We start from the raw sequence: 22,706 nt of genomic DNA, 5'->3' as shown, positions 1-22,706 counted from the left end.
GTGGGGGGGGGGGGGGGAGGGGATTCGGGGCGGTCCAAGTCAGGGTAATCTTGACATAGTGACCATCAGGCCTCCGGCTGAAAGGGAGCACGTCCGCATCACAGACGGCCAAGTATAGCGACTGAATCCTCTGCGACCTGAGAAGCCAGTACTCTCTTGACTGTCAATTGCGACGGAGAAGCGAATGACATCCAGCAGCAGAGGTCCTAGCGGAAAATCCGCCACTTTCGAAAAGTTGCGCAAACCGATTGATTGTTTTCTGGACTTTTGACCCATTTCGTCAGTTCTGGCCACTGTATCGAGACGCAAGATCGAGCTAGCGAGGCGAGGAGGCAGAGTGAAGGGCGAAGAGGACCTATTTGACATCTTCAGCACCCGTCAAGACGTGGTCTGCTCCACCTTTGAGCCAGAATGACCCGTATGTCTCTCGTCTCTTCCGAGTCTTTCACTTGCTCCGAGAGTCCATCGCAAGCAGCTTATTTCCGTACAGGAGGAGATCAGAGGGAACGAGCTCGAGCGAAGAATTTGGCGAAGAGGTGAGCTCGAGAGCTTTCGCTTCGGAAAAAGCTCACTTGACCCTCAAGCCAACCGGGAGCTAACAAGAAGTCTGGAGATCCCGTCAAGCGGAAAGAAGCGTGAGTTGGCTCTGGTGTCGCGGTACCAGTGTCTGTGGCTCAACAAGTTGATCCATGATACAGAGACATGGAGGCAATGAGGAAAAAGTGAGCGGAATACACATTCCAGATCCATTGGTGTGTATCGCTGATTTCCCCTTTCAGAGCTGAGGTATGTTGGACGTCTTGCTTCATCATCCGTCATCACATCTTGAGTCGCATCCAAGCATCCGACTTGCGCTCTTATGTATGCTGGTGGAAGCTGATGATAACCTCAGGAGAAAGCCGCGAAGTTGGCAGCTGAGGCGAATGGGACAGCTCCGCCGGACAAGAAGGCAGCGAAGAAGTAACTAGTTTCTTGGATATACAATATTAGTGGTGAGTCGACTGCGAGTCTCAATTTGATGGCGCTGAAACGAGCGCAGAGGGGTCATTCAGATACCAGGCCATCATCTGAGAATACGCTAGTCGATTGAAGCCCCTGGTAGCCCGGGAATTTGACTCGCCTAGTTCTGGTGTGCCATGCAATTCATGCGGTAATGATTGTTGCCATTTACAAGTCTCGACAAGAATAGGGAATGGTGTCGATGTCACGCTCCCCTTGGCTATCCATGCTAATCATCCTGAGGTCTACACCGTGCCGCCAAGAGACAATATCTCGTCCTTGACCTGTTGCTCTGTCGCAATCTTCTTCACCTGCGTCACTTCAAGCTCTTCACCTTGACTCTGTTTGACCTTGAGGTCTTCTATGGCCTTGAGCTAGAACATGTTCAGTCAAATTGGTGATAGTGGAGGACTTGATGAATTCACCTTTTTGGCCAGATTTCGGAGCTTCTTGGCGACAGCCTCGTCGACTCCATTATCGTGGACCTTCAACGTCGTCATTTCGTCGACTGGAGGCTCATTTTCTCTGTCTCCGTTCGCTTCTCCATCCTTGTCCTTGATCGGTCGCTTCGATCTAACGCGCTTCTTCTTCTCTTCGCCGGCGCCAGACGGGTTGGGAGCACCAGGTATAGAGTTCGCACCGGGAACATAGCGCTGCGATGGTTTACCACCTTTGAACATTGGTGTCAAAGGTTCGTACGTCCCGTTCTCGTCCCGCTTGTAGGCATCACTAGCGACTGTACCCCTAGCGCCAGGCGGACGATATGCTCCTGCTGGTTTCGAGTCGCCTGAGTTGATCAGCGGATCTCTGCGGATGCGGGCAATCTCTCCTCTCACCACCGTTTGATGTCTCGCCCTTGGGTCTCAGTAAGGCTACACTCTCATTCGGCTCCGGGGCAGGCGGGAGGACTGCCGGGAATGGCTGAACACCGGACGGGTTGCTAGGCTGGAAACTGACTTGATAAAGCTCGTCCTGAAGGTGAATGTTGAGAAGCTGTCCCCCGCACCACCAAATCTTGACCCCATTGTCGACTCGTAAGCGCGGTGAGAGCGTTGCAGTCAAAATGTAGCGACCACATGCGGACCATTCACAGTGAGATGAATTGGCAGCTCTGCATTGGTGTCAATTTTGGGCAGCTGTCTGGTTTCTCGTTCGGCTCACTTAAATTCGGCAACTTTGTTTCGGGTGCTGATGTCCCACACGTCTACACCTCCAGCCAGGTTTCCGAACCCGGCGGTGATCAGCAGTCTGCCCTGAGGTTGGTACAGAAGTAAGTTGCGGTGCTGGGCTCCGAAAGAATGCTGAGGCTTGGCTTTGAGATCGTAGAGCTGCACACGGGCAGGCATATCTGGAGAAATGGTCAGCTACGATCACCTTTGTAATACTAATCGCAGCTTACATCCATAGCAAACAGCAAACTCTCTGGAAGTCGGGTTCCAGCCAAAATCGTAGATCGGGCCCTCTTTGTCTAGAGAAAGTCAGCGCAGAGACCCTCGTCAAGGTAGACTCACCTAGGTCGACCATACTATCGAATGAACCGTCAACGCTGAGAAGATAAAGATTTGTCTCCCCGTAGTAGGATTTGCCGGATTGATCTACATCGGTATGTGTGAGAAAGAGGGCCTGAAGAGCTCCATCAGTGATGTCACCGCATTTGCTTGCTGACTTACCATGGTACCCGCCGCATTCCACTTCACGCTGAGCTTGTCGGCCTTGTAAAACGCTTTTCTAGCTGTCGTCAATGGTATGTCCCGAGTCTCCGTCTTTCCCTCATCGCCATTATCCTTCTTCGCGTTCCCTAGGAGACTTGACATGGTATAGAGCGCGACACTAGCTGGAGCTCCTTTCCGTTCGCCCAGCCATACGGCAATGGCGGGCTCGGATGCTGGAGGAACAGGCTTGGCTGAGGTCGTACCTGGCGGAAGGGCAGAAGGTGAAGAGAGAAAGACTCCTTTAATGTTTCCGTCAATCTTGAGCCGGGTTGTCGGGCGGGGTGACAATGGAGGAGTGAAGATGAGAATGTCGGACGCTGTGGGCCGTATCAGATGGGTCTCGTCCGCGGTGATTAGAGGTTCCCTGTTGACGATTTAGCCCGCCGGCGACGAATAGGTGATGGAACTGACCAATCGTCGTATGTCTTCTGGTACCATCCTCCAACCTCGTTGCCCGTTTTGACATCCCACGCTTTGACATTCTTGTGCACCTCTGTATCAGATTTGATTGGACGCTCAAAGGTGAAGAGGGTTGTGGAGAGGGGAGAGAATGCAAGAGCCATGACATTGGGGTGTTCAATGACTCTCGCCGGCTCCGAGGAGGAAGAGGATGACGGCAGGAGCTGGACACTGAAGGTTTTGAGTCAGCTTGAGATGGACCTCATAACGCTCAAGATCAACCTACTTTGTAGGCGTAGCGTACGCGAACCAATCTCCATCTGTAGAATAGACACAGCTCTTGATGCCAACTGATCCACTGAGCGACGCGTAAGCTGTGTTGTTCTCCTAAACTGTGAACCTGAAGACTCACCTCGGAATCTGATCAGTGACTTGCCAAGATGGACCAGCGCTTAATCCCAGTGTCTTTTGAGCCCGGACTGAATGATAGATGAGCAGGACTTCATGACGCATCCGCGAGCGGTCTCCGACTCACAGGCATACTGAGGATAGGGCATGATGGCCAGCTAAGCGAACCTTACAACGTTGGCGTGAGATGGTGAGGTATGGAGAGGTCCCGCGAGCTGTTTCGCACGGAAGGTGTCTCCGATGTGATGAGTCTCAGTGTCTCGGTCAAGAACAGGTTGCAGCCATCCAAAGGAAAATGGATATTGGATGAACATTTTGTGCAATCGAGCTTATCAAATCGAGAGGTGGGCAAAAGGAATCCCACGTCACAGACTCGCATTAGTAATTTGTCTTAATCCCCTTTAACCTAATCGGCTTAATCCGGATTAGTCTCCGTGAAAGTCCGGGGGAGCCCAGAGGCCGGGTCCACTCACCTTCAAACCTGAGTGTGTGGACTCGACTTTGGCACAGAACTCATCTTCTACCTCCAATGAACGAAATATAACCCTCAAGGTGGAGACTCTCACCTCGACACACGGCAGACTCATCTATCCCAACGGCTCAGCCTAAGTAGGACCATTTCTGATCCGCAAAGACTGAGACTTCGCGCGAGTGGAGAAGGCTCTGTAATAGTAAGATTTTTTTTGGAGACGAACACGGAGGACGCAAACTAGGTCGTCATGGTTCATCAGACTGGAAACTCGATCAGGTTGTTGACGGGTGAGTTTGGTGCTGGCCAATCATGAATCGGTCTTCTTCCACCGGGAGACTGACCTTGATTCTAGGCAACTCGCACCCTCGACTTGCGGAAGCTGTGGCCTCGAGGTGAGCCAAGAGCTCCTAAACCCATTCTCCCATCCCATCTTTGTCGGGTCACCTTCCTTTGGGATTGGACGCACGTTTGTCAGGACAGTCATGCTGATGTGCACCTCCTTCTTCGCTCTACTCATTTTGCTTGTCACTTCGTCCAATGATCTCACACGACCTGGCTGCCTTCACGTCCCTCTCAACTGCCATGCTCCAACCTTTGCCAATCCTCTACATGACAGACTCGGGATAGCCCTGACGCCATGTCACGTCTCCAAATTCTTGTCTCTCGAGACCAGTGTCCAGATACATGCTTCGGTACGAGACGAGGACGTCTTCATCCTCCAGTCACCTAGCCCCCCGGACATCAACGACCATCTTATGGAACTTTTGATCATGATTTCTGGTGAGAATGGGGTCGACTGTTTGGATCTGCCCTGTCTGACCCTTTGACAGCCTGCAAGACAGCTTCAGCCAAGAGAATCACCGCTGTCATTCCATGTTTCCCTTACTCCAGGCAAGACAAGAAGGACAAATCTAGAGCGCCCATCACTGCCAAGTGGGTCTACGAGTCTCTCTTGCGTTGAGAACTGCACTGACTACCTGTAACATCTAGGCTGGTCGCCAACCTGCTCGCTGTCGCCGGTGCAGACCACGTCATCACGATGGATCTCCACGCCTCTCAGATCCAGGGATTTTTCGACATCCCTTGCGATAATCTTTGGTCCGAACCATCCATGGTGACGTATATAAAACAAGAGATACCAGGATGGAAGAATGGAATCATCGTCAGTCCAGACGCAGGAGGAGCAAAACGGTGAGTTGAGAACCAAGCGCAAGTAGCTCGTGCTTAAGATTATACCACAGAGCCACTGCCCTAGCAGATCAGCTCAATCTCGACTTCGCCCTTATCAACCGGAAACGCAAACGAGACCTCTTGGCCGCTACGCTGCCGACTGTGCCGCCCACTCCGGCCGGTTCAGACTCAGGCAGTCATGATGATGACGAGGAAGCGAGAAGTGTCGAAAAGATGGAATTGCTGGTCGGGGATGTCAGGGGCAAAGTGGCGATTCTGATTGATGATATGATCGATACTGGTCACACTGTGAGATTGGCAGCGCAAGTCCTTAGAGAGGCAGGAGCCAAAGAGGTCTACGCATTGATTTCGCACGGTGGGTTGACCTAAGAGGCCGGCTGAGGGCCATCGACCCGGTGCTTATTTTCACAGGGCTCTTGTCTGAAACGACCATGGAGAACCTGAGAGATCTGCCTGTCGAGAAGCTAGTCGTGGGTGACAGTGCTCCACTTCCTAGCGGGAAGAAGCTGATCGAGAATAGGTCACCAACTCTATCGACCAAACGCATAGGAGACAGGAATGTGGAGCCATGCTCGAAAGCATCGACATTTCCCCAGTCATCGCAGAATCCATCAGGCGTACGCATAACGGGTCAGTCAAAGTGTTTTTCAGGAGCTACCAGCACTGACTCTACCTGCTCAGAGAATCTATCTCTGCCCTGTTCAAGCATTCGTACTTTTGATCGATAACCTTTTGTTTTATCTAGAGTGTCTTGGAGAGCTGTACGACTAGAGAGAAGTCCGGCGCGAGAGATCTATAACACCCGCGAAACAAAACCCCTAGAACCTAAATGTCATGTCGCATTGCATACCAATCGCACCTTGAGATTCAGCAGAAAGGAGGAGTCAATTAGAGGATAAATGTCAGCCTAAGCGTTGCATGTCTTTTGATGAACATTGTTTATCAATCAGTAAGGTATCGGAGCCTCCGGGTAACAGGTGACTGACGAGACTTGCGGATCTTGAGGTATACATATCGGATGCGAGAGAGCGAGCTATGACCGAGTTGCGAGTGATGGCGGTGGGATTTACTTTACTTGACCAAGACTCGCATCGTGGATTATGCGAAGAGGGGAAACGGAAGCGATGCTTGAGGGTGAAAAGACTATCGATTGAGGATCCGATGATTGCGCTCCAGGCTTGGAATGGCTTCAAATTTGGAGGTCTTCCCACTCTTCGGCTATACTGATTTCAGAAGCATACCTCCATACCAGATCTAGCACCGGCTTACTGATTCCAAGCTCCTGACGGATAGTGTCCGGCTCAACGCCAAGACCAGCCGCATATTGAAGCAGGACAATGGTGTTGTCTATGCACGATGTTAGACACGTCGCAGCACTCGATCCAAGTTCAAGTTCAGTCTTACAGAGAAGTGCTCACCTGTCCACCTCAATGCGGCCTCTTTACACACTTCCACAGCTTGCATCTTCCTCTCGTGTCTTGCCGGATCAGCAGCTCCAAACGCAGCTAATTCATCTTTGAGGGTCTTGTTCTCGGCTTGTAGGTCTGAGAGCGTGGAAAGAAGCTTGCGACGCTCTGGCTGATAACCAGTCAGTGAGAAGTTATGCGCAGATAGGGGAAGATCCTCACTGTATCTTCTCGATCTTTCTCTGCGGCCTTGAGCCCTGCATTGACTTCTGCAATTTTGCTCGTGACTTCCTCAAGCTCTCTTTGAGCTTTGGCGAGGGCGGCTTGTTTCTATAGTTCGGTCAGATTGGGCTGAGAAAGGCGACGGTGGAGACTGAGGAGGGCAAGAACGGAGGTATGGAAATGGGAAAGTGAGATTGGAACGGATATTGAGATTCACCGTTGCTCCCGCTGCAGAGGGGAAGGACCAGAAATCTGAAAGTGAGGGGTATCAGTGAGCAGGACATATAGTGCGCTCTGTCAATTGGGTGGATGGGATGAAGGGCGCGACTTGCAATTGCTTGTCCCACTTAAAGTTTGCCCTCAGCGTAACAGTTGATTCATATGCAAGCTCACATTTTCTCAGCTACCACTTCGTTGTCAGATACGAGCTCCTCCAGAATCTCCTTGACAGTCTGCTGAACGATGCCTTTCTGCTCTGCTCGAATGTCAGCCCCTTCCTCAGTTGCCAGGATTCTGGCTTCGACTCACTGGGTGCAATCTTCTCCAGTTCCTTTAGCGTGAAGAACTCGCTCTAGAGGACGGACTCAGTGGTCCGCCATCAGTAAGTACGCAGACGCACATTCTCGTGAAAAAGCTCAAGCACTGAGAGAGGCTAGTCAGTGTTCCATCCTCAAAGATGCGACTCACTCTTTGCCTTTTTCTCGTCTCTGGAGAGACCTCGCTTGGATGTAGACATCTGCGGGTTGATTCCTGAGTTGTGATCAGCGGGACAAGCTGGCAGCGAGTGGTCAAGGATTGAGTTGGAACGGCTGGTAAAGATGAGCGATCAGAGTCGACATGCAATGCATTATAGGATACCAGCAAAGTCAGTGTAAGCTGAAGCGATCAGTGCGCAGAACGCGTACACGATAGTTTGGGGGGAGAAGGGGTAATAGCAGAGGATGATGGATGAGGAATACAGCTACATATGCCTCGAGCAATACGTTGAGGCGGATCACCTCCTCCCTCATGCCACTTGACATTGACTGTGATCTCTTGACCAGACCATGCATCACTGAACTGACCTGACCTCAGCAACAATGACCACCATGGACGGATCTGCGGACTAATCGATCGGTCTGTTGGACACGGTAACCCGCACGGTAATTTCACCGAAACTACCCAAAGGGGTAATTCAAGTCTCGTCGCTTTGCTTTCGGAGCATAGTTGCCGATTGTTGCGGAGATGAGAAGAATCCAAAGAAGAGAGCGTGTGGTATATGTTATTAAATTGGACCTGTCCAAGGAACTTTCCTCGAACTGTCAAGCCACTACTTGGGAAGATCATCCTTCACCCCTCACATACCTGATCTATCTCTAGTCACCATGTCCCCGTCTACACCCAAAACCAACGACCAGATGGACAAGAGTTTCCTTTCAGCCTCGATCCCCGAGCTGTTGAAGCAGATGACCAGGGAGGAGAAGATCTCCCTCTTGGCTGGAAAGAACTTTTGGGAGTGAGTGAGAGCGGTAATAGCAGTCGATGGATGAGGAGGCTGATGGCATCACCAGGACTGTCCCTGTACCTCGACTGAACATTCCAAGGTGAGTCGTCTCGTCTTGTCTTGCTGCGCAGCATGAGCTCGTCGCTGAAGTATCATTCAGCATCAAGGTCACTGACGGTCCCAATGGAGCCCGTGGAGGGTCTTTCTACAAAATGAGTGAGTCGGCTTTGAGCCAGCGTGACTCGACCTGTGCTGATGCAATGTAGCCCCCGCCTCTTGCCTGCCTAATGCTACCTGTATCGGAGCCACGTTCTCCACGTCCGCAGTCGAAGAAGCTGGCAAGCTCTTGGCCGACGAAGCCAAAGCTCGAAACGCCGTCTGTCTTCTTGCTCCCACCATCAACATACAGCGATCACCTCTCGGCGGAAGAGCGTTCGAGTCCTTCTCCGAAGACCCGACACTATCAGGTCACCTCGCCGCGGCTTATGTCAACGGACTTCAAAGCCAAAATATCAGTGCAACCATCAAGCACTTTGTCGGAAACGACCAAGAGCACGAGCGCATGGGATCTGACTCGGTCATTCCTGAGCGAGCTCTTCGTGAAATCTATCTTCGACCATTCCAAATCGCTCAAGCTCGAGCTAGACCATGGGCCTACATGACTGCTTACAACAAGGTCAACGGAAAGCACGTCTCGGAGAACAAGATCTTCCTCCAGGATATCTTGCGCAAGGAGTGGGGACACGAAGGACTGGTCATGAGTGATTGGTTTGGCACATACTCCGTCTCGGATAGTATCAACGCTGGTCTGGACTTGGAAATGCCCGGACCCACCATCTGGCGTGCGAACGGCTTGGTCGAACACTCCATCACTGCTCACAAGGTCGACCCGAGACAGATTGACAAACTCGCTGGAAACATCCTGACATGGGCTCAGAAATTGGCAAAGGCCAATTCCGATATCGTCTACGCCAAACCCGGTCCTGAAAAGACCAGGACATCATCTCAAAAGGCCGATGCCAAAATTCTCAGGAGGCTCGGAACGGAAGGTATCGTTCTGCTCAAGAACGACTCCAATATTCTGCCCGTCACTGCCGAGACCAAGAAAGTCGCAGTCATTGGTCCCAACGCCAAAGCCAAGGTTTTCACCGGTGGTGGATCTGCATCCTTGCGATGTGCCTGGTCTCAGACCCCGTGGGAAGGTTTAGAAGCCAACAAACCCAAGGGAGTCGAACTATCGTACGCCCTCGGTGCTTCCACCTCAAAATTCTTGCCATTGATCGACGAGCCGTTCACAACGGTGGATGGCAAACCAGGATTCAACCTCCGACATTATAACATTGACTCGGCCGGAAAGCAGGAATCTAAGCCTCTTGTCGACGAAGTTTACGATATCTCTGACCTGTTTATGGGTGATTTCTCCCATCCAGGTCTTGGCAAGCAATACTGCACCGAGATCGAGGCCCTATTGACCTCGCCCATTGATGGCGAATGGGAGGTCGGCATGTGTGTTACTGGTCAAGGCTGGGTGTACGTAAATGACAAACAATTGATGGAAGACACCAAGGATCAGGTCCGAGGATCCGCATTCTTTGGATGTGGAACCGTTGAGAAGAAGGCTAGTTTCCCTGTCAAGAAGGGCGAGGTGAGTGATCTGCGAGCCAGACGATATCAAGCTGACCTGGTCTCTCGCGCAGAAATACCGCGTCCGATTCCTTCACGACAGCAGAGCGCCGGCGTCGGCAGACGGAACAGCGGTAGCCACGCCTTTCAACAACGTCGGTCTTCGAGTCGGTCATCGAGCCGTTGCGCACCCCGACCACCTCATCAAGGAGGCTGCTGCCGTCGCAGTGCAAAGTGATGTCGCCATCATCGTCGCCGGTCTCAATGCCGACTGGGAATCCGAGGGGTACGACCGACCTGATCTCAGTCTCCCTGGTCGAACCAATGATCTCATCGCCGCCGTGGCGGCTGCCAACCCTAATACGGTCGTCATACTTCAAGGAGGAAGTGCCTTATCAATGCCTTGGGTCAACGACGTCAAGGGGGTCGTTTACGCGTGGTACCTTGGAAATGAGTGCGGCAATGCCATTGCCGACATCGTCTATGGGAACGTCAACCCATCAGGTCGACTCCCACTTTCCTTGCCTAAACGTGAACAAGATGTCGCAGCCATGACAAACTTCAAATCAGCAAGGACAAAGGTCAACTATGAGGAAGGTATTTGGGTCGGATACAAACATCACAACGCCAGAGGTATTGAACCCCTGTATGCTTTCGGACACGGATTATCATACACTACCTTCGAGTACTCTGACCTCAAGGTCACTTCGGCACCCAAGGACGGACTCAAAGCGAACGATTGGAAAGTCGAAGTCAGTGTCAAAGTCAAGAACACTGGCAAGGTCAGCGGGAGTCATTCGGTCCACTTTTACGTCTGCCCACCGGATGAGACGGCTACGAGCTTGAAACATCCTCAGTGGACCCTTCAGGCCTTTGATAAGGTCTATGACCTCAAGGCCGGTTCAGAGACCACCGTCAAGGTCACTTTGGACAAATGTGAGTCTAGTATAGCGGTATCGTGATGATGCGTGTGCCCTTGCTGACGGTGATCACCGCAGATGCCGTCTCGCACTGGGATGAAGTCTGGCAGACTTGGCGTGCCGAGCAGGGAGAATGGACTGTTTGCGTTGGCAAAGACGCCTCGATCATGGAAGGTCAAGTCAAATTCACCATCAACCATGATCTCGAATGGACCGGTCTCTAAGGTTATGGGCATGATGGATCCAAAGATGGGGGTAAAAGGGTTGGTTATCTTGTATTGTGTGATTGAGAGCTGTACAATATGATGCATTGACTAATGCCACTGAATTTGACACAAGCGATTACTCCATATCGTCCATTGCTCCACCGCCCTTCCTTCTCCGATGTTTCTTCGCCTCTCTATGTCTTCTTTTCCACTCCCTAGTCAAGTTCAGCTTGTCTCGGTCCCAAATCTCCCTCATCTCCGCGTCAGTCTCCTGTGCCCAGAAGCCTTTGAAAGAGGGGTCTTCGCGGTCGGAGGTGAAAAGATCTTTGACCCGAGATTGAAGATGTGGTTCGAACGTGGGGTAAAACAGCGGTTCAGATGGATCAGGTATGAATTTTGCTCTGGCTGCTGGTTCGTACATCTCCATGGGAGAATCTTCGGTCGCGTCAGCAGTGGTAACAGGACCAGTGGTGGTCAATGGGACATCGAACGCTTCGTCCATTTCGATATCTTCACCTAGATGAGCAAGGAGCGAGCCTCCTCCAGACGTCGAAGCAAACATATCCTTGAGGGTTGAGGCAGGTTTCAATGGGACAGGTTCCGGATCTAGGGTGGTCGAGATACCCTTTGGCGCGTCTGTCTCGCCATCAGGAGAAGAATCGTCGCTTCTGGAGGTCGCTTCGGAGTCGGTTGATTCTTCAGAATCACTGCCCTCATCCTCGCCATCGTCGCTGTCATCGGTATCGTCCGAGACCTCTGATGATTCTTCCTCCTCACTCTCAGAATCTTCCGCAGCGCCACCTCTCAATCGCAGGACCTGTCGTTCTTCGGTATCGCTATCACTTTCTTCGAACCATAATTTGCCTGCTGGATCAGGTTTTGCGCTTCTGGTCGACCCGAGGATCGAATCTAGAATACTTAGATCTCTCGATCTCTCCTGTCGAATCTTGGCTCGGATTTCGGTGGGCAGACCCATTGGAGATGCAACAGCAAGACCCGATGAAGGAACAGTTGAGGCTGGAGGAGCTGGCACTGGTGGGACAGGCGAGTGTATAGGTGAACGAGGTGAAATCTCCCCCTTCATAGGCTGTTCAGGTGGTTCTCCCTCTTGCTCCCTTTCTGATACTTCCTCTAGAGCGTATTGAGGCGAGGCGGATCGAAGCGGCCGGCCTGCAAATAGTGGACTATCGTCTCTCCCATCGATATCCACCCGTTCCTTCCGATCAAAGAGGTCCGAAGTCGACTCCAAATCCTGGTCGTCGTCTAGATATTCCAAATCCCCATCCAGTATCCCTTGAGGTGCCATCCTGACCTTGACCTCCTCCTCTGCTGTTGCAGCACTCCCTGAAGCACGCCTCCAATGACCGATCACTGAATATCCATATTCGTCCATCTGCAGATCGTCCTCGGATTCAAAAATCCAGCTATCCACTTCTGGCGGATCAGCAGGCGCCAAATCGAGCGAGTCGAATGCCTCATAGGAGGCGTTGTTCCAGGCTGTAGGATTGATGACTCTCCGCCTCGATCGGGTCGGCGGACGACGAGAGGAAGAACTCGATGACGATGACTGAGAATGATCTTTACTAGGCGGAGGGAGAGGATGAGATGGTCTGAGAGCAAGAGGGCGGACGAGTGTCCCTTGGGAAGTCAGGGTCCAGAACTAGATTGTTGGTCAGAACAAGTCTTTGGCCTCACGGCTCAGGACCCACCTTGCGCTTCGAATAATTCTCCAATGTGACATCTCGCATATCCTGGGCCTCTTTGCCCATGCCCTGTGCAACAGCGACCTTGAGAATCTTTCGACGTCTCTTGCGAAGTCTATCCGCTACGTCCGTAGGGGACGGACGGCGTTCTTTCTCGAGCCTGAGCAGAATTGAGCGCAGCTCGTAAGGCTTCAACAGAGAGGCACACTCACCTCTCTGCCCAATTTGGCTTGGCTTCTGCTATTCGCAACTGTGCTCCTCTCCATGTAGAACCAGACATGATATTAAGACCTTAAGCAAGGTCAGGGGACACCAGGCATTTGAAGACTCACACTTCTTCAGTTGCGGGAGAGTAGACTCTATTGAGACATAGGCGAAGCGTCTAGGTTGGCCTTTCCATCACGGTCAGTCCAGGTCTCCGTACAGAGCCCATTCATTCAACTCACCTAGAGCATCTGGTCCGGGCCATTCGACAGAATTCACGGTACCAAAGCTCTTGAATCTATCTTTCAGATGTTCTGGAGTGATCGAGGGGATCAATCCAGCGACGTGTAGACGCTTCTGGACGGTTTCTGCAACCGCCATCTTGAAGACGATGACACTACCGAAACAAGGTCCAATTCTGCATAACTGAGGTGAACTACGGCTGAAAATTCAATGGACAGATTGAAAACGCATTACGTAAAAGCTTTCTTCCGTCGCGTGTTCGCGATTAGGTCTGAACAGACATTGCACATTGCCGTGGAAGCGTACATAGCAACGGACACGAGCTGTCGATCCCCACCATGCCGCGTAATACCGATCTACATCGAGCTTATCTCCAGTCCATGTTATCAAGACGTGTTCTGAGGGAAGAAGTGGGACTGGAGCTATACAAGCGAGCCATTACAGCTGTTCGCGGTGAGTCCCAGACCTATGGGAATCGGCGGGCGATTCCATGACTGTCTGAGTTCAGTCCTGATACCAGGAGTTTCAGCTAGTGACGAGGATTTTGAGCCTACTCATCAGCCTACAAAGGATGGCTTCATGAGTTTCCTCGGTGATCTCAATAATACGCTTGAAAAGTATGGCATGTTGCTTAAGAGGGAGAGGGACCAAACTGCAAAGGGAAGAGGATGGGTGGTTTTAGTGGGTTGCGTCGTCTTTCATCATCTTTTGAGCTCGTCACTGATATGGTACAGGTCAACACAGAAGCCAATGAAGTTGCGATGGCTGGCTCAGACCTGACACCAAACGAATTGGCGTATCTGAGAGATCTGGTCAGCTTTTCACCCGGTTTGATATATTGGCTTTCAGAATCTGATCGTGTCGCAGCTCGCGGAAATTGTCGAATCATATCCTGCCAACTCGATCGGCTCCACTCGTGCGCTTAAGCTCGCAGGCGAACAACAGACAAAGATGGCAAAGACAGTAGCGGAGGCGCTGTTGGAGAGTATGGTATCGAGGGGATGGTTGGCGAAATCGAAGTAAGTGGATTGATAGCCGGGACAGCGTAGCCGCACGCTTCGATCTGAGACGCAGAAACCGCTGACATTCCTCAGACGTGGGAGATACAGTCTCGGTGTCAGAGGATTACTCGAGCTGGACCCCTACCTCACTTCCAATTTTGCGGATCTACTGCGAAAATGTGCGCGGTGCAGCAAGCTTCTGACGATAGTGAGTATGACATCAGTCTCAGGGATCTGACAGTCAGGGATGGAAATGCGATAATGAAGAATGTACGTGTCGTGTCAGATTGACAGGCAGCAACGTTGACCAGATTCGTCCCAAGGCGACAATCATTGGCATTTGGCCTGCTTCGAAGCCGTTAAACGGATCTCGCGAGGTTCATGTCCCGCCTGTCGCAACTCCCTCGAGGATGTCAAACCTATAGGCGAGGCTGCTGTATCAGTTGCTCAGGATACATTCATCAATGGCAGCAGAGGAAGGAAGAGGAAGAGCGGAGGACGACGAGTAGCAGAGGATGCGAGTGATGAAGACGAGGAGCAGATGAATGAAGAGGAAGATTTCGAAGATGAGGAGGGAATGGCGAGTCAAAGCCACGATCAGAGCCAGAGTCAAAACCAGAGTCAAAGTCAAGAACAGAGCCAGACTCAGACACAGCCTCGAAGGGTCAGCGTCAGTCCATGTTTCCCTCGCGGCATTGCTCCTGACGGTTTTAATTCTCCTCCAGGCCCGCTGGGCGGTCGAATCGGATGAGCAACCAAGAAGGAAGAGACCGAGTGTGGTGCCAGAAACGCAGTACCCAGATGACGACGAATAGGCGCCCATCGGTGTATGAATACGGCACAGAGACAGCATCCTCGTCTCTATCAACACATACGAATGTGCATTCATGATGGGTCGTTACTGATTGTATCAGAGGATCGTGATATATCGACATGATGAGGGACAGGTCCTGGTATAGTAGCCAGCAGGCCAATGATGTATAATTCCTTGTCAGGTTTATCTCCCCTTTCGTCCTTTGACGTGTTCACGCCTCTTCGCCCGTCGACTCGATGTGGCCGCCGCTGTCCCCAGACCTTCCAGGCCAAGGTTCATTCTGACAACTTCACGATCCCTCTCATCTTGCCTGGTAGGTCGATCAACGATATCTCCATCCTCTTGAAGCATGCGATCAATCTCGCTCGGTAAGCTTGCACTGCGTTCCAGGGATTGAGCATCTGCCTGACGATGACGGCCGACGTACAGACTCCAACTGCTTTGATGATATCCAGCTCGGCTTTGATGCGCCTCCGTGGTCGAGGATTGATTCTCAGCCACATCCTCTTCGTCTGTCGTAATGACCTGTTCGTAGTGCTTGGTCCTAGGTAACGGAGATAGCCTGTCGACCGTCGTGGCGCTCCGCGGACGACCTCTGGCGACGAACCCCGTACCACCTCCAGTGCCCGGCAACTGATGATGAGCGAAGAGAGCTTGTGAAGGGTCGTCTTGAGCCATGTGGCTCAGACTTCGAGGTTCCGAAACGCTCCGACCGAGGAGGTGATGGTCAGCTTGAGGGAGTCGTGGCGATGCAAGGCTGTTCACGTTGCCGATATATCCTCGAGAGTCATCATCACCCGGCATGCTGGGTCCAGCGGGAGATGAAGGTGTCGTGTGGCGGAAAGAATGGTTTTGACGCCTAGGCGACAGAGCAGCGGATAGTGCAGAGGAGGCTGTAGATGGAGCTCGGGGATGATAGAGGGACTGTTCAGCGCTAGGTGTAGTGGGTTGACTATGTTGAGTCAACCGGTGCATTCGGCTAGGTCAAGTCAGCCCAGGCGTTTGGAAGAAACTCCGATACATACCCCTGATAAGCTCTTGATATACTTCCTAATCTTTCTCTACTTTTTGAGCTCAAGCCGGGACTAGACCAACCTCTTCCAACTGCACTGAGCCGTGCAGGTGTGGTAGTACGAGTAGACGATACGAGCGCTGTATCGGATGCACTGGGTAGAGAATCAGGTTGAAGAGGTGGTAGTGTGGGTCGACGACGAGGTGGTGAGAGGACAGTGTTGGGAGGTGGGAACAGGGGTCGACGCTCTGCCTACAGGTCAAAGGTCTGTCAATGCCTTGTTCTTACAATCGATCCACAGACTTACATTCTCGTCCTCTACCTCTACCTCTTCCGATTGTCCTCTGAAGAAACATGGCAGACAGGGGATCAGCGCCTGCCACGGCATGTCGTTCGAATGGGAGGAATGCCACCGTGATGAGATGGTTTCCTAAATACAGTTTCGAAGAACGATACAGATATGCAGTTAGTCGATAGTCGTCGAGCGGATGTGAGGGATATCCTTGTTCCGTACTGTACAGTGCCATGGACCGATACAAATCCTGATGACTCGATGGATAGGTTGCTCGCTCCCTTGAACGCGTGCCCTCTTCGAAATTTTTCGGTCTCCTTCCAGGATGCTGCTTCTCGGCGCTTCTCGCTTCCCCTGTAGCTTTGAACGAACCAAAGGCGAGGCGCCGAAAGCTTGACAAAGGAGTTGACAAGGGGGACACCCGGGCGGGAAAAGGAAGAGGAAGAAGAAGAAGAAGAGGAAGAAAGGTCGCTAATGTGATCCGCCTAACTGCTTGTATACAGACCCATGCGTTGCTTCCAAATGGTAAGCATCGCTCGCCACCCTGACGTCCAGTCTAGTCACCCATCATCACCCCATCTTCACTTTATGTCAGGTCAGGTCACAGTTCAAAGGGATGACAAAGAGTTGTCCCAATCACCTTCCTCCGGCCGAGAGAGACAGCCGTAAGGGACAAAAGGCGACATTCTCAACCCCAACTCTGTGTGTGTGTATACGTGCTTCGGAGGCTTTTAGTTCTAGAGCGAATCATTCCGTATGTTAATTCGGAATGAAAGAAGATAATGAGGGTGATCACGCCTACATTGTACGACATGGTATGTATTTGAACGAGACAGGACCCACTAGCCCAAAGGATCCAACAGAGTAAAGGACCGACGTGGTTGAAACCCTCGTTTCTACTTTGAATCATGATGTAGCCTTAGCACGTCATACATGATACATCTCTCGTTGTCAAACAAGCTGTTTTGATCCAACTTTCAACCCTCACAACCCAGCAGGCGTAAGCGAACGACGACGATGGGGAGTTTGAAACTTTCTCTTGGCAACGGGGACGTTTGACAGCGGTTCGGCAGTCTCGAACCAGGTGTCACGAACGCTCTATGGACTCGGCTCGTACAGACAGTGGGAATGGTCGCATATGCCATGCTGCACATCATTTGGCATCGATGAGTGCTGATTCATCCTTACGACAGAATCCTCTCAAAACGAACTGCCACGCTGCCACACGCCCCCCTTTCTCTCACACGCACCCAAGATCTCGGAAACCCTCACCGTGCCACGCGTTCTGAACGAAATATCTATGACCTTCTAGCTGGCCATTGAGTCTCTCTGCTTTGAACACAAAACTCGACACGTAGTCGGAAGAGTCTGCGAGGTCGACTTGAACCATATTCACCTCAGCCGCAGTCATGGACTACGGCATGTTGTCAGCATACTTTCAGCTTGGATTTCAAGCTCTATTCCCACTGGTCGTAGGCTCGTTCAAGTCCTTGCAAGTGAGTCGAGTCTGGGTTGACGTCTTTTCCTCGACAGGCGGTTTGAGCTGGGGGTGGCTTCGTGCCCATAAATCGCGATCATTGACTTGAGACCGTTCAGACTCCCGCCAGTACAAAAGCAAAGCGCAGAGCTGCTCGACATGCCGCCCCTGAGCTCTCGGAGAATGATGACGAGGACGACAACGACAGCGATGAAGATCTCTCCGAGACCCTCAGCTGGACAGACTCACTGGCTGTCCCTATATTAGGATCCGTCGCTCTGTTAAGTCTGTGGCTGTTGATAAAGTATGTCGGGAAGGAATGGGTCAGTTTTTGTTTAGGCGTATATTGTGGGTCACATTCAACGGTTACCAGCAAAAGCACTGACCGTAGCTCGTCCCTCAGTCTCTGTATTCTCGGTCTTCGCATTACATTCAGTAAGCTCGATCACACCCGGATCTCGACGCACAAAATGTTGAGACATGTCCTTAGACCAGCTCGACGCTCGTCAACTTTATACTGAGAAAACTTGGGTCCAAACCATCTGTATACCATATCCGCATCTCCACCAACCTGAAGCGTCAGTCAACCTGAGTTTGACTCTCGTGGCTAGAGAGACGTGCTGAACCATTCCATATAGAACTTGCCCATACCGCAGTCACCCTACCTACAGTTCTCCTAATCCCCTTGGCCATCGCTCTCCCATCACTGTACCTTCCTCTCGGTCGTCCATTCTGGATCTCCAATATCCTGGCCCTCTCGCTGGCCACTACGACTCTGTCGCTGCTCAAACTCGATTCGTTCCTCACTGCATTCTCCTTGTTGGCATTACTGTTGGTCTATGATGTGTTCTGGGTAAGTACCATGAGGGTCTACCACACCGCCCACGATGCTTTCCCGCCTTGAGGATCCTTTCGTCCTTTGAAGGAGGACTGCATGGCTAACTCGATACCCCTCGTAGGTCTTCGCCACACCCGTCATGGTCGACGTAGCACGAGGCGTCGATGCACCTATCAAGCTTCTCGCCCCTAAATCCGGTTCGTCTTTAGATTTCGCCATGTTAGGCTTAGGGGACATTATCGTCCCTGGTCTAGTCATCGCCCTATGCCTTCGATTCGACATGTACCGGCACACGGTATCTCACCCAACACACCAGATCACCCGACATGATGCCTTTGGTAGAGCATACTGGTACGTCGCCATGACCAGTTACATATTGGGTATGGCGGGGACCATGTCTATCGTCCATTGGAGCGGGAAAGCACAACCGGCTTTACTGTATCTCAGTCCAGCGTGCAGTGAGTAAAAGTGATATACATATCGTCTTGAGCCTCTGTCTAAATGAGTCATATTCAGTCCTCGGACCGCTACTGTTCGCTCTTGCTCGTGGCGAATTCAAACTCTTCTGGGGATTTTCCGATGCGCCAGGAGATGAGAGTCAAAAATCCAAATTGGATGAGACCATCGAAGCGCCGTCCGAAGCTGCCATGAGGGCCAAGCAGGGCATCTTAGAGGACCAGGCGGAGAAGACAGATCAAATGGCCGAAAATGTAAGCCATCCCGTCCAGCAGGAGGAGGAAGATGACAGTTGGATGGATGGAACGGGTGTGGCAACGGGAGGAGGAGAGGAAAAGAGTAGAAAGACGAAGAAAAAGGGTGCCAAGAAGAAGTAGATTAGCCCAGTGGACGATAGACTTATTGCATGGGCACTCTCAAGATAACAAGATGATGTCTCAAACGTCACCTGGTCAACGTCTTGCGATACTTTACAAATGCCGCCAAGTTATCCGAAGCTTCTTCGGCTCTAGCTCGCAGCCGGAGCTGTTTCCTCCGATCGATAGACTTGACCTGGAATAGGCATGAGCTCCGATCGCAATCGCAGCAGTTTGAGGGGAAATCTCACCTTGGATCTGACTGTACCCATTGCGCCTGCCAAGATGCTGAGATAGTCCTGTGCTACAAAGATCGGCGCATCGTATTCCCTCTGTTCGTCCGCGTAGATGTCAATGATGGCATTCAGGACAGCGACGAGCATTTCAGGATCCAGGTCAGTGTCCAAGAGCCCAACGAGCCAGTTCCCAATGCTCTGTGATTGGCGTGAGCTGGGGACCTCAATGATAACAGGCGGTCACGAAGACAGCTCACCTTGTTCTCCTCGATTGAGACAGATGGTCTTGACGCTAGGCTCGCCAGTATCTCAATAGCTCGGGTTCTGGCGGATTCCGACCGAAGGACGGACACAGCATCCACAAGCGTTGACTCTTGTCCAGGCGAGACATTCTGTCACACAGCGCTCAGCAGCACGCCTCCGAATCGAGTTTGCCTGTCCACTCACCAGTGCATCCGGTGATAAACTTGCCGTTCCCCACAGGCACCCAATACACATTTCCAAGATCTCCAATCTCATCTCTTGGCCTTTGCGACCCAGACTCTCTGGTTCACTCTTGATCAAGTCGACGTTGCGGAAGATTGACGCCCAGATCTTCGCCAGTGGCACAATCGTTGCGAGCTGGGATGAAGAGCCTTGACCCGCAGAGATAGCAGCTACCGACGTAAGGAGGAGATTGTTGAGCGCTTCGAGAGCCCTGAGATGCAAGACGGAGAGAGCAGACGTTGTCGGGGGATGAGGAGATGGTTGGGCGGTGGATGGAGGGAGACTGAGCTGTGTAAGAGTGGAGAGCATCGTGAGGCGTTGTGGCAGTTTCAAGGTTGAGATGAGGTGAGAGAGAGTGACTGATGTGGAGATACTGGTGCTGGGGGGACCGCTTCCATTCATGGTGATATCTCGAGACTTGTCGAAGAGGTCATCTTCGTCGTTGCCGTCGTTCTCGCCACCATCTTCCATCTCCTCGTCTGGAATCGGAAGGATCAGCTGTGCAAAAATGGATGTCCGGTAGCTCCCTTCCGAAACTCACCATCATCGCCCTCATCCTCACTGCCCGCCGATGCGCCATTTGCTTCTTCAACCTCGCTCTCGTCTACATCCTCCACCCCCGCACATATCGCTGTGAGGATTTCCAATCCCACCACAACAGTCATGAGCGACCTTTCTATCGCTTCCAGAGTAATCTCAGAGGGGGATCGATGATCAGTTGAAGCACCATTCGTAGTTTTGACCGTTGGGTCTCCTGATGCCTATGTACAATTTGCGATCAGCCGGAGCGATCCCATAAGTGGAGTCAGACGCAAACCCACCACGTCCGAAGCAAGCTGCATGACCTGTCGAACGACATTCTCCAGGTCGATGTCGAGCAGACCATTGACCAGAGGTAAAATTGTCTCGTTGGTCAACGTTTTGAGGTCTTCCTTCAGAGCAGGATCGGAAGACGGTCCAACAATGTTACGCAATGAACCTGATCGGTGACCTTGTCAATTTCCATTCTCCATGAAGACACAGGAGCCGACTGACCGGCAATGAGGACTCTGAGCAATAAGGCCTTTCCATCTTCTGCCTCTCTCGTCGCTTCGCTCGCTTTGCCTTTACCTTTCCGCTGCGACTTGGTATTCTGATCGTGAGGGGCCGAGACGATTTCCACTAGCGTTTGAATGGCAGCTGAGTTTCGGACAACTTTACGTTGAAATTCGGGGTTCTCCTGACTCAATGAATAGGTCGCTTGGGCTTGAGGAGGGCAAAAATGTACCGTCAGCAAGCTGTACATGAGAACGGTCCAGAGTGGTCCCGAAATCCCCAGCTCACCCGCAGCGAGAGCCACGCCAGTGCCCAAGACCTGTCTTCCTTTCAACGCTAGAAACAAGAGCTCTTCAACATTTGCACCGTTGATCGCTGCTAATGTCTTGTGATTCGCTTCGGCGAGACTCCAAACGAGATACAAGACGTTTTCAGAAAGCGCCAGCAGGTGTTTGCGAGCTTGATAATCGGTCTCTGAGAGGTTTGTAGCGGGTGCGGGGGAGGTGAGGATGGTGTTGATCGTGTTCGTGCACTGCAGTGTGTCGTATGAGTTACGTGCAAAGGCTGAGTTGTGTCTTCCAACGATGACTCACTTTGGAGATGAGCACAGAGAGATGCGACATGATACCCTTATTGAACATTTCAGCGCAGAGCTCATGTCCTCCGTCGATTGCAAGATTTCTAACATGAGGTTCAGCCAATGGAACTAGAAGGACAGCTCTCAATACAAGAACACCCACCTGAGAGCCCCGGAGGCCTCGACGATCACTTCATCCACTCCATCTGTCAATCGTTCAATCAAAGCGCCTACAACATTGTTCCCTTGGAACAATCGTCGAGTCGCAGCGTCATTCTGAATGAGGTTGGAGATGGCAGCACAAGCCCATGTCCTATCTGCATATTCGGCCGACGATAGCTAGAGTCATGTCAATTCAGTTTCGTTCCAAGACCCTGCCTGCTACTTGTGTGATGCAGCCAAAACTCAACTCACCTTTCGAAGAATAGGCAACATTTGCTTTTCTTTACTTTGATCGACTCCCATCTGGCTCTTCCCGCTCCCCAGATGGGCATCAGGGACACGCATGGGGTTATGTCGACTCTCTCGAGTCTTCTTCTTCGTCTGAGACTTGCCCATGGTGGATGAAGATTGTCAAGTTGAGGAGATGATTGAAATTTTGGTAAACCTTTGCCATATTTTGATTTTTTTGGGATCAAAGTGGAGGAGGAATGACTGGGTGGGTCTCTCTCTGCAGACTCGGTGCATTTTTTGTTACTCGGCATAGCATCATGCATTCGCTATTTGCCACCGTATCGACTACTCGTACCGATACCCATATATATCGGATAAGAACAACGTGTTACGGAGACTATTGGTTCTAAAACCTCCCTATTGACCCTATATCTATCTGATTAAGTGTGTATTGAAGTGACCAGTGAAGCCCCGGTCGTACAAGAAAGAAAGCCATTTAGGGTCGTGTCTGGGTCGAGGACTGGATTTGGAAAATCCGCCTG

General features: G+C 51.7%; 10 protein-coding genes across 10 annotated transcripts; 5 read left to right on the top strand and 5 right to left on the bottom strand.

The window, feature by feature from the left end:
* The first annotated feature begins 7 nt into the window (after window positions 1-7).
* BD324DRAFT_682654 (hypothetical protein) lies at window positions 8-1,105 on the top strand. The gene is made up of 6 exons (XM_022019159.1): window positions 8-418; window positions 491-536; window positions 585-635; window positions 699-722; window positions 875-989; window positions 1,083-1,105. Exons 1-5 carry the CDS (start codon window positions 412-414, stop codon window positions 966-968), a joined length of 222 nt encoding a protein of 73 aa, XP_021869495.1. The 5' UTR covers window positions 8-411; the 3' UTR covers window positions 969-989; window positions 1,083-1,105.
* Window positions 1,106-1,244: 139 nt separating this feature from the next.
* On the bottom strand, window positions 1,245-3,667 carry BD324DRAFT_652439 (eukaryotic translation initiation factor eIF2A-domain-containing protein; the record flags this gene model as incomplete). Its single annotated transcript, XM_022018495.1, has 11 exons — window positions 1,245-1,373; window positions 1,425-1,786; window positions 1,836-2,110; window positions 2,161-2,347; window positions 2,399-2,467; window positions 2,511-2,622; window positions 2,670-3,075; window positions 3,123-3,341; window positions 3,397-3,468; window positions 3,523-3,589; window positions 3,646-3,667. 11 exons carry the CDS (start codon window positions 3,665-3,667, stop codon window positions 1,245-1,247), a joined length of 1,920 nt encoding a protein of 639 aa, XP_021869494.1.
* Window positions 3,668-3,904: 237 nt separating this feature from the next.
* On the top strand, window positions 3,905-6,099 carry BD324DRAFT_632263 (phosphoribosyltransferase-like protein). The gene is made up of 10 exons (XM_022016503.1): window positions 3,905-3,932; window positions 3,992-4,277; window positions 4,343-4,382; window positions 4,607-4,770; window positions 4,821-4,923; window positions 4,981-5,181; window positions 5,232-5,536; window positions 5,593-5,651; window positions 5,702-5,811; window positions 5,863-6,099. The coding sequence occupies exons 2-10, from the start codon at window positions 4,238-4,240 to the stop codon at window positions 5,900-5,902; spliced, it is 1,062 nt and encodes a 353-aa protein (XP_021869493.1). The 5' UTR covers window positions 3,905-3,932; window positions 3,992-4,237; the 3' UTR covers window positions 5,903-6,099.
* A 1-nt stretch (window position 6,100) lies between these two features.
* Window positions 6,101-7,647, bottom strand: BD324DRAFT_632250 (meiotic nuclear division protein 1). The gene is made up of 10 exons (XM_022016502.1): window positions 7,497-7,647; window positions 7,429-7,451; window positions 7,338-7,380; window positions 7,203-7,284; window positions 7,142-7,155; window positions 7,027-7,061; window positions 6,810-6,917; window positions 6,600-6,759; window positions 6,451-6,528; window positions 6,101-6,399 (listed from the first exon to the last, which is right to left on the bottom strand). The coding sequence occupies exons 1-10, from the start codon at window positions 7,543-7,545 to the stop codon at window positions 6,371-6,373; spliced, it is 621 nt and encodes a 206-aa protein (XP_021869492.1). The 5' UTR covers window positions 7,546-7,647; the 3' UTR covers window positions 6,101-6,370.
* Window positions 7,648-8,062: 415 nt separating this feature from the next.
* On the top strand, window positions 8,063-11,157 carry BD324DRAFT_592911 (glycoside hydrolase superfamily). Its single transcript, XM_022013818.1, has 6 exons — window positions 8,063-8,304; window positions 8,360-8,392; window positions 8,453-8,508; window positions 8,559-9,937; window positions 9,990-10,851; window positions 10,914-11,157. Exons 1-6 carry the CDS (start codon window positions 8,174-8,176, stop codon window positions 11,057-11,059), a joined length of 2,607 nt encoding a protein of 868 aa, XP_021869491.1. The 5' UTR covers window positions 8,063-8,173; the 3' UTR covers window positions 11,060-11,157.
* A 1-nt stretch (window position 11,158) lies between these two features.
* Window positions 11,159-13,358, bottom strand: BD324DRAFT_632243 (hypothetical protein). The gene is made up of 5 exons (XM_022016501.1): window positions 13,191-13,358; window positions 13,077-13,136; window positions 12,957-13,035; window positions 12,751-12,904; window positions 11,159-12,701 (listed from the first exon to the last, which is right to left on the bottom strand). Exons 1-5 carry the CDS (start codon window positions 13,327-13,329, stop codon window positions 11,178-11,180), a joined length of 1,956 nt encoding a protein of 651 aa, XP_021869490.1. The 5' UTR covers window positions 13,330-13,358; the 3' UTR covers window positions 11,159-11,177.
* Window positions 13,359-13,414: 56 nt separating this feature from the next.
* BD324DRAFT_657311 (Nse1 non-SMC component of SMC5-6 complex-domain-containing protein) lies at window positions 13,415-14,943 on the top strand (the record flags this gene model as incomplete). Its single annotated transcript, XM_022018862.1, has 7 exons — window positions 13,415-13,644; window positions 13,721-13,872; window positions 13,926-14,003; window positions 14,059-14,210; window positions 14,286-14,400; window positions 14,438-14,462; window positions 14,504-14,943. Exons 1-7 carry the CDS (start codon window positions 13,530-13,532, stop codon window positions 14,941-14,943), a joined length of 1,077 nt encoding a protein of 358 aa, XP_021869489.1. The 5' UTR covers window positions 13,415-13,529.
* Window positions 14,944-15,189: 246 nt separating this feature from the next.
* Window positions 15,190-16,725, bottom strand: BD324DRAFT_682647 (hypothetical protein; the record flags this gene model as incomplete). The annotated part of the gene is made up of 3 exons (XM_022019158.1): window positions 16,326-16,725; window positions 16,032-16,270; window positions 15,190-15,985 (listed from the first exon to the last, which is right to left on the bottom strand). The coding sequence occupies exons 1-3, from the start codon at window positions 16,404-16,406 to the stop codon at window positions 15,190-15,192; spliced, it is 1,116 nt and encodes a 371-aa protein (XP_021869488.1). The 5' UTR covers window positions 16,407-16,725.
* An 875-nt stretch (window positions 16,726-17,600) lies between these two features.
* On the top strand, window positions 17,601-19,486 carry BD324DRAFT_632233 (signal peptide peptidase-domain-containing protein). Its single transcript, XM_022016500.1, has 7 exons — window positions 17,601-17,806; window positions 17,907-18,135; window positions 18,191-18,222; window positions 18,278-18,365; window positions 18,426-18,640; window positions 18,747-19,083; window positions 19,142-19,486. Exons 1-7 carry the CDS (start codon window positions 17,720-17,722, stop codon window positions 19,456-19,458), a joined length of 1,305 nt encoding a protein of 434 aa, XP_021869487.1. The 5' UTR covers window positions 17,601-17,719; the 3' UTR covers window positions 19,459-19,486.
* On the bottom strand, window positions 19,487-22,410 carry BD324DRAFT_632230 (armadillo-type protein). The gene is made up of 11 exons (XM_022016499.1): window positions 22,186-22,410; window positions 21,935-22,110; window positions 21,788-21,875; window positions 21,483-21,726; window positions 21,195-21,404; window positions 20,981-21,138; window positions 20,701-20,920; window positions 20,121-20,638; window positions 19,931-20,065; window positions 19,689-19,871; window positions 19,487-19,633 (listed from the first exon to the last, which is right to left on the bottom strand). Exons 1-11 carry the CDS (start codon window positions 22,327-22,329, stop codon window positions 19,526-19,528), a joined length of 2,184 nt encoding a protein of 727 aa, XP_021869486.1. The 5' UTR covers window positions 22,330-22,410; the 3' UTR covers window positions 19,487-19,525.
* Between the last annotated feature and the right edge of the window lie 296 nt (window positions 22,411-22,706).

This window comes from Kockovaella imperatae, assembly GCF_002102565.1.
Source record: "Kockovaella imperatae strain NRRL Y-17943 chromosome Unknown BD324scaffold_11, whole genome shotgun sequence".
NCBI classification, from domain to species: domain Eukaryota; kingdom Fungi; phylum Basidiomycota; class Tremellomycetes; order Tremellales; family Cuniculitremaceae; genus Kockovaella; species Kockovaella imperatae.
Note: the sequence above shows the minus strand (reverse complement) of the source record. Positions and strands in the feature narration are given on the sequence as shown.

Excerpts from the sequence above, each read along its gene's own strand:
- BD324DRAFT_682654 (XM_022019159.1), top strand. Across the intron at positions 537-584 it reads GCGAAGAATTTGGCGAAGAG|CCAACCGGGAGCTAACAAGA; the intron begins GTGAGCTCGAGA and ends TTGACCCTCAAG. Across the intron at positions 723-874 it reads ATGGAGGCAATGAGGAAAAA|AGCTGATGATAACCTCAGGA; the intron begins GTGAGCGGAATA and ends TATGCTGGTGGA.
- BD324DRAFT_632263 (XM_022016503.1), top strand. The coding sequence starts at position 4,238 with ATGGTTCATCAGACTGGAAACTCGATCAGGTTGTTGACGG. Across the intron at positions 5,182-5,231 it reads GACGCAGGAGGAGCAAAACG|AGCCACTGCCCTAGCAGATC; the intron begins GTGAGTTGAGAA and ends ATTATACCACAG. Across the intron at positions 5,652-5,701 it reads TGCCTGTCGAGAAGCTAGTC|GTCACCAACTCTATCGACCA; the intron begins GTGGGTGACAGT and ends GATCGAGAATAG.
- BD324DRAFT_632250 (XM_022016502.1), bottom strand. The coding sequence starts at position 7,545 with ATGTCTACATCCAAGCGAGGTCTCTCCAGAGACGAGAAAAAGGCAAAG. Across the intron at positions 7,452-7,496 it reads AGACGAGAAAAAGGCAAAGA|TGCTTGAGCTTTTTCACGAG; the intron begins GTGAGTCGCATC and ends AGCCTCTCTCAG. Across the intron at positions 6,918-7,026 it reads CCTCTGCAGCGGGAGCAACG|AAACAAGCCGCCCTCGCCAA; the intron begins GTGAATCTCAAT and ends ACCGAACTATAG.
- BD324DRAFT_592911 (XM_022013818.1), top strand. The coding sequence starts at position 8,174 with ATGTCCCCGTCTACACCCAAAACCAACGACCAGATGGACAAGAGTTTC. Across the intron at positions 8,393-8,452 it reads CCTCGACTGAACATTCCAAG|CATCAAGGTCACTGACGGTC; the intron begins GTGAGTCGTCTC and ends AGTATCATTCAG. Across the intron at positions 8,509-8,558 it reads AGGGTCTTTCTACAAAATGA|CCCCCGCCTCTTGCCTGCCT; the intron begins GTGAGTCGGCTT and ends GATGCAATGTAG.
- BD324DRAFT_632243 (XM_022016501.1), bottom strand. The coding sequence starts at position 13,329 with ATGGCGGTTGCAGAAACCGTCCAGAAGCGTCTACACGTCGCTGGATTG. Across the intron at positions 13,036-13,076 it reads TCTCCCGCAACTGAAGAAGT|GTCTTAATATCATGTCTGGT; the intron begins GTGAGTCTTCAA and ends ACCTTGCTTAAG. Across the intron at positions 12,702-12,750 it reads AGAATTATTCGAAGCGCAAG|TTCTGGACCCTGACTTCCCA; the intron begins GTGGGTCCTGAG and ends CCAACAATCTAG.
- BD324DRAFT_632233 (XM_022016500.1), top strand. The coding sequence starts at position 17,720 with ATGGACTACGGCATGTTGTCAGCATACTTTCAGCTTGGATTTCAAGCT. Across the intron at positions 18,366-18,425 it reads CATCTCCACCAACCTGAAGC|AACTTGCCCATACCGCAGTC; the intron begins GTCAGTCAACCT and ends CATTCCATATAG. Across the intron at positions 19,084-19,141 it reads GTATCTCAGTCCAGCGTGCA|TCCTCGGACCGCTACTGTTC; the intron begins GTGAGTAAAAGT and ends AGTCATATTCAG.
- BD324DRAFT_632230 (XM_022016499.1), bottom strand. The coding sequence starts at position 22,329 with ATGGGCAAGTCTCAGACGAAGAAGAAGACTCGAGAGAGTCGACATAAC. Across the intron at positions 21,139-21,194 it reads GCTCAGAGTCCTCATTGCCG|GTTCATTGCGTAACATTGTT; the intron begins GTCAGTCGGCTC and ends GTCACCGATCAG. Across the intron at positions 19,634-19,688 it reads TGGGTACAGTCAGATCCAAG|GTCAAGTCTATCGATCGGAG; the intron begins GTGAGATTTCCC and ends TGCCTATTCCAG.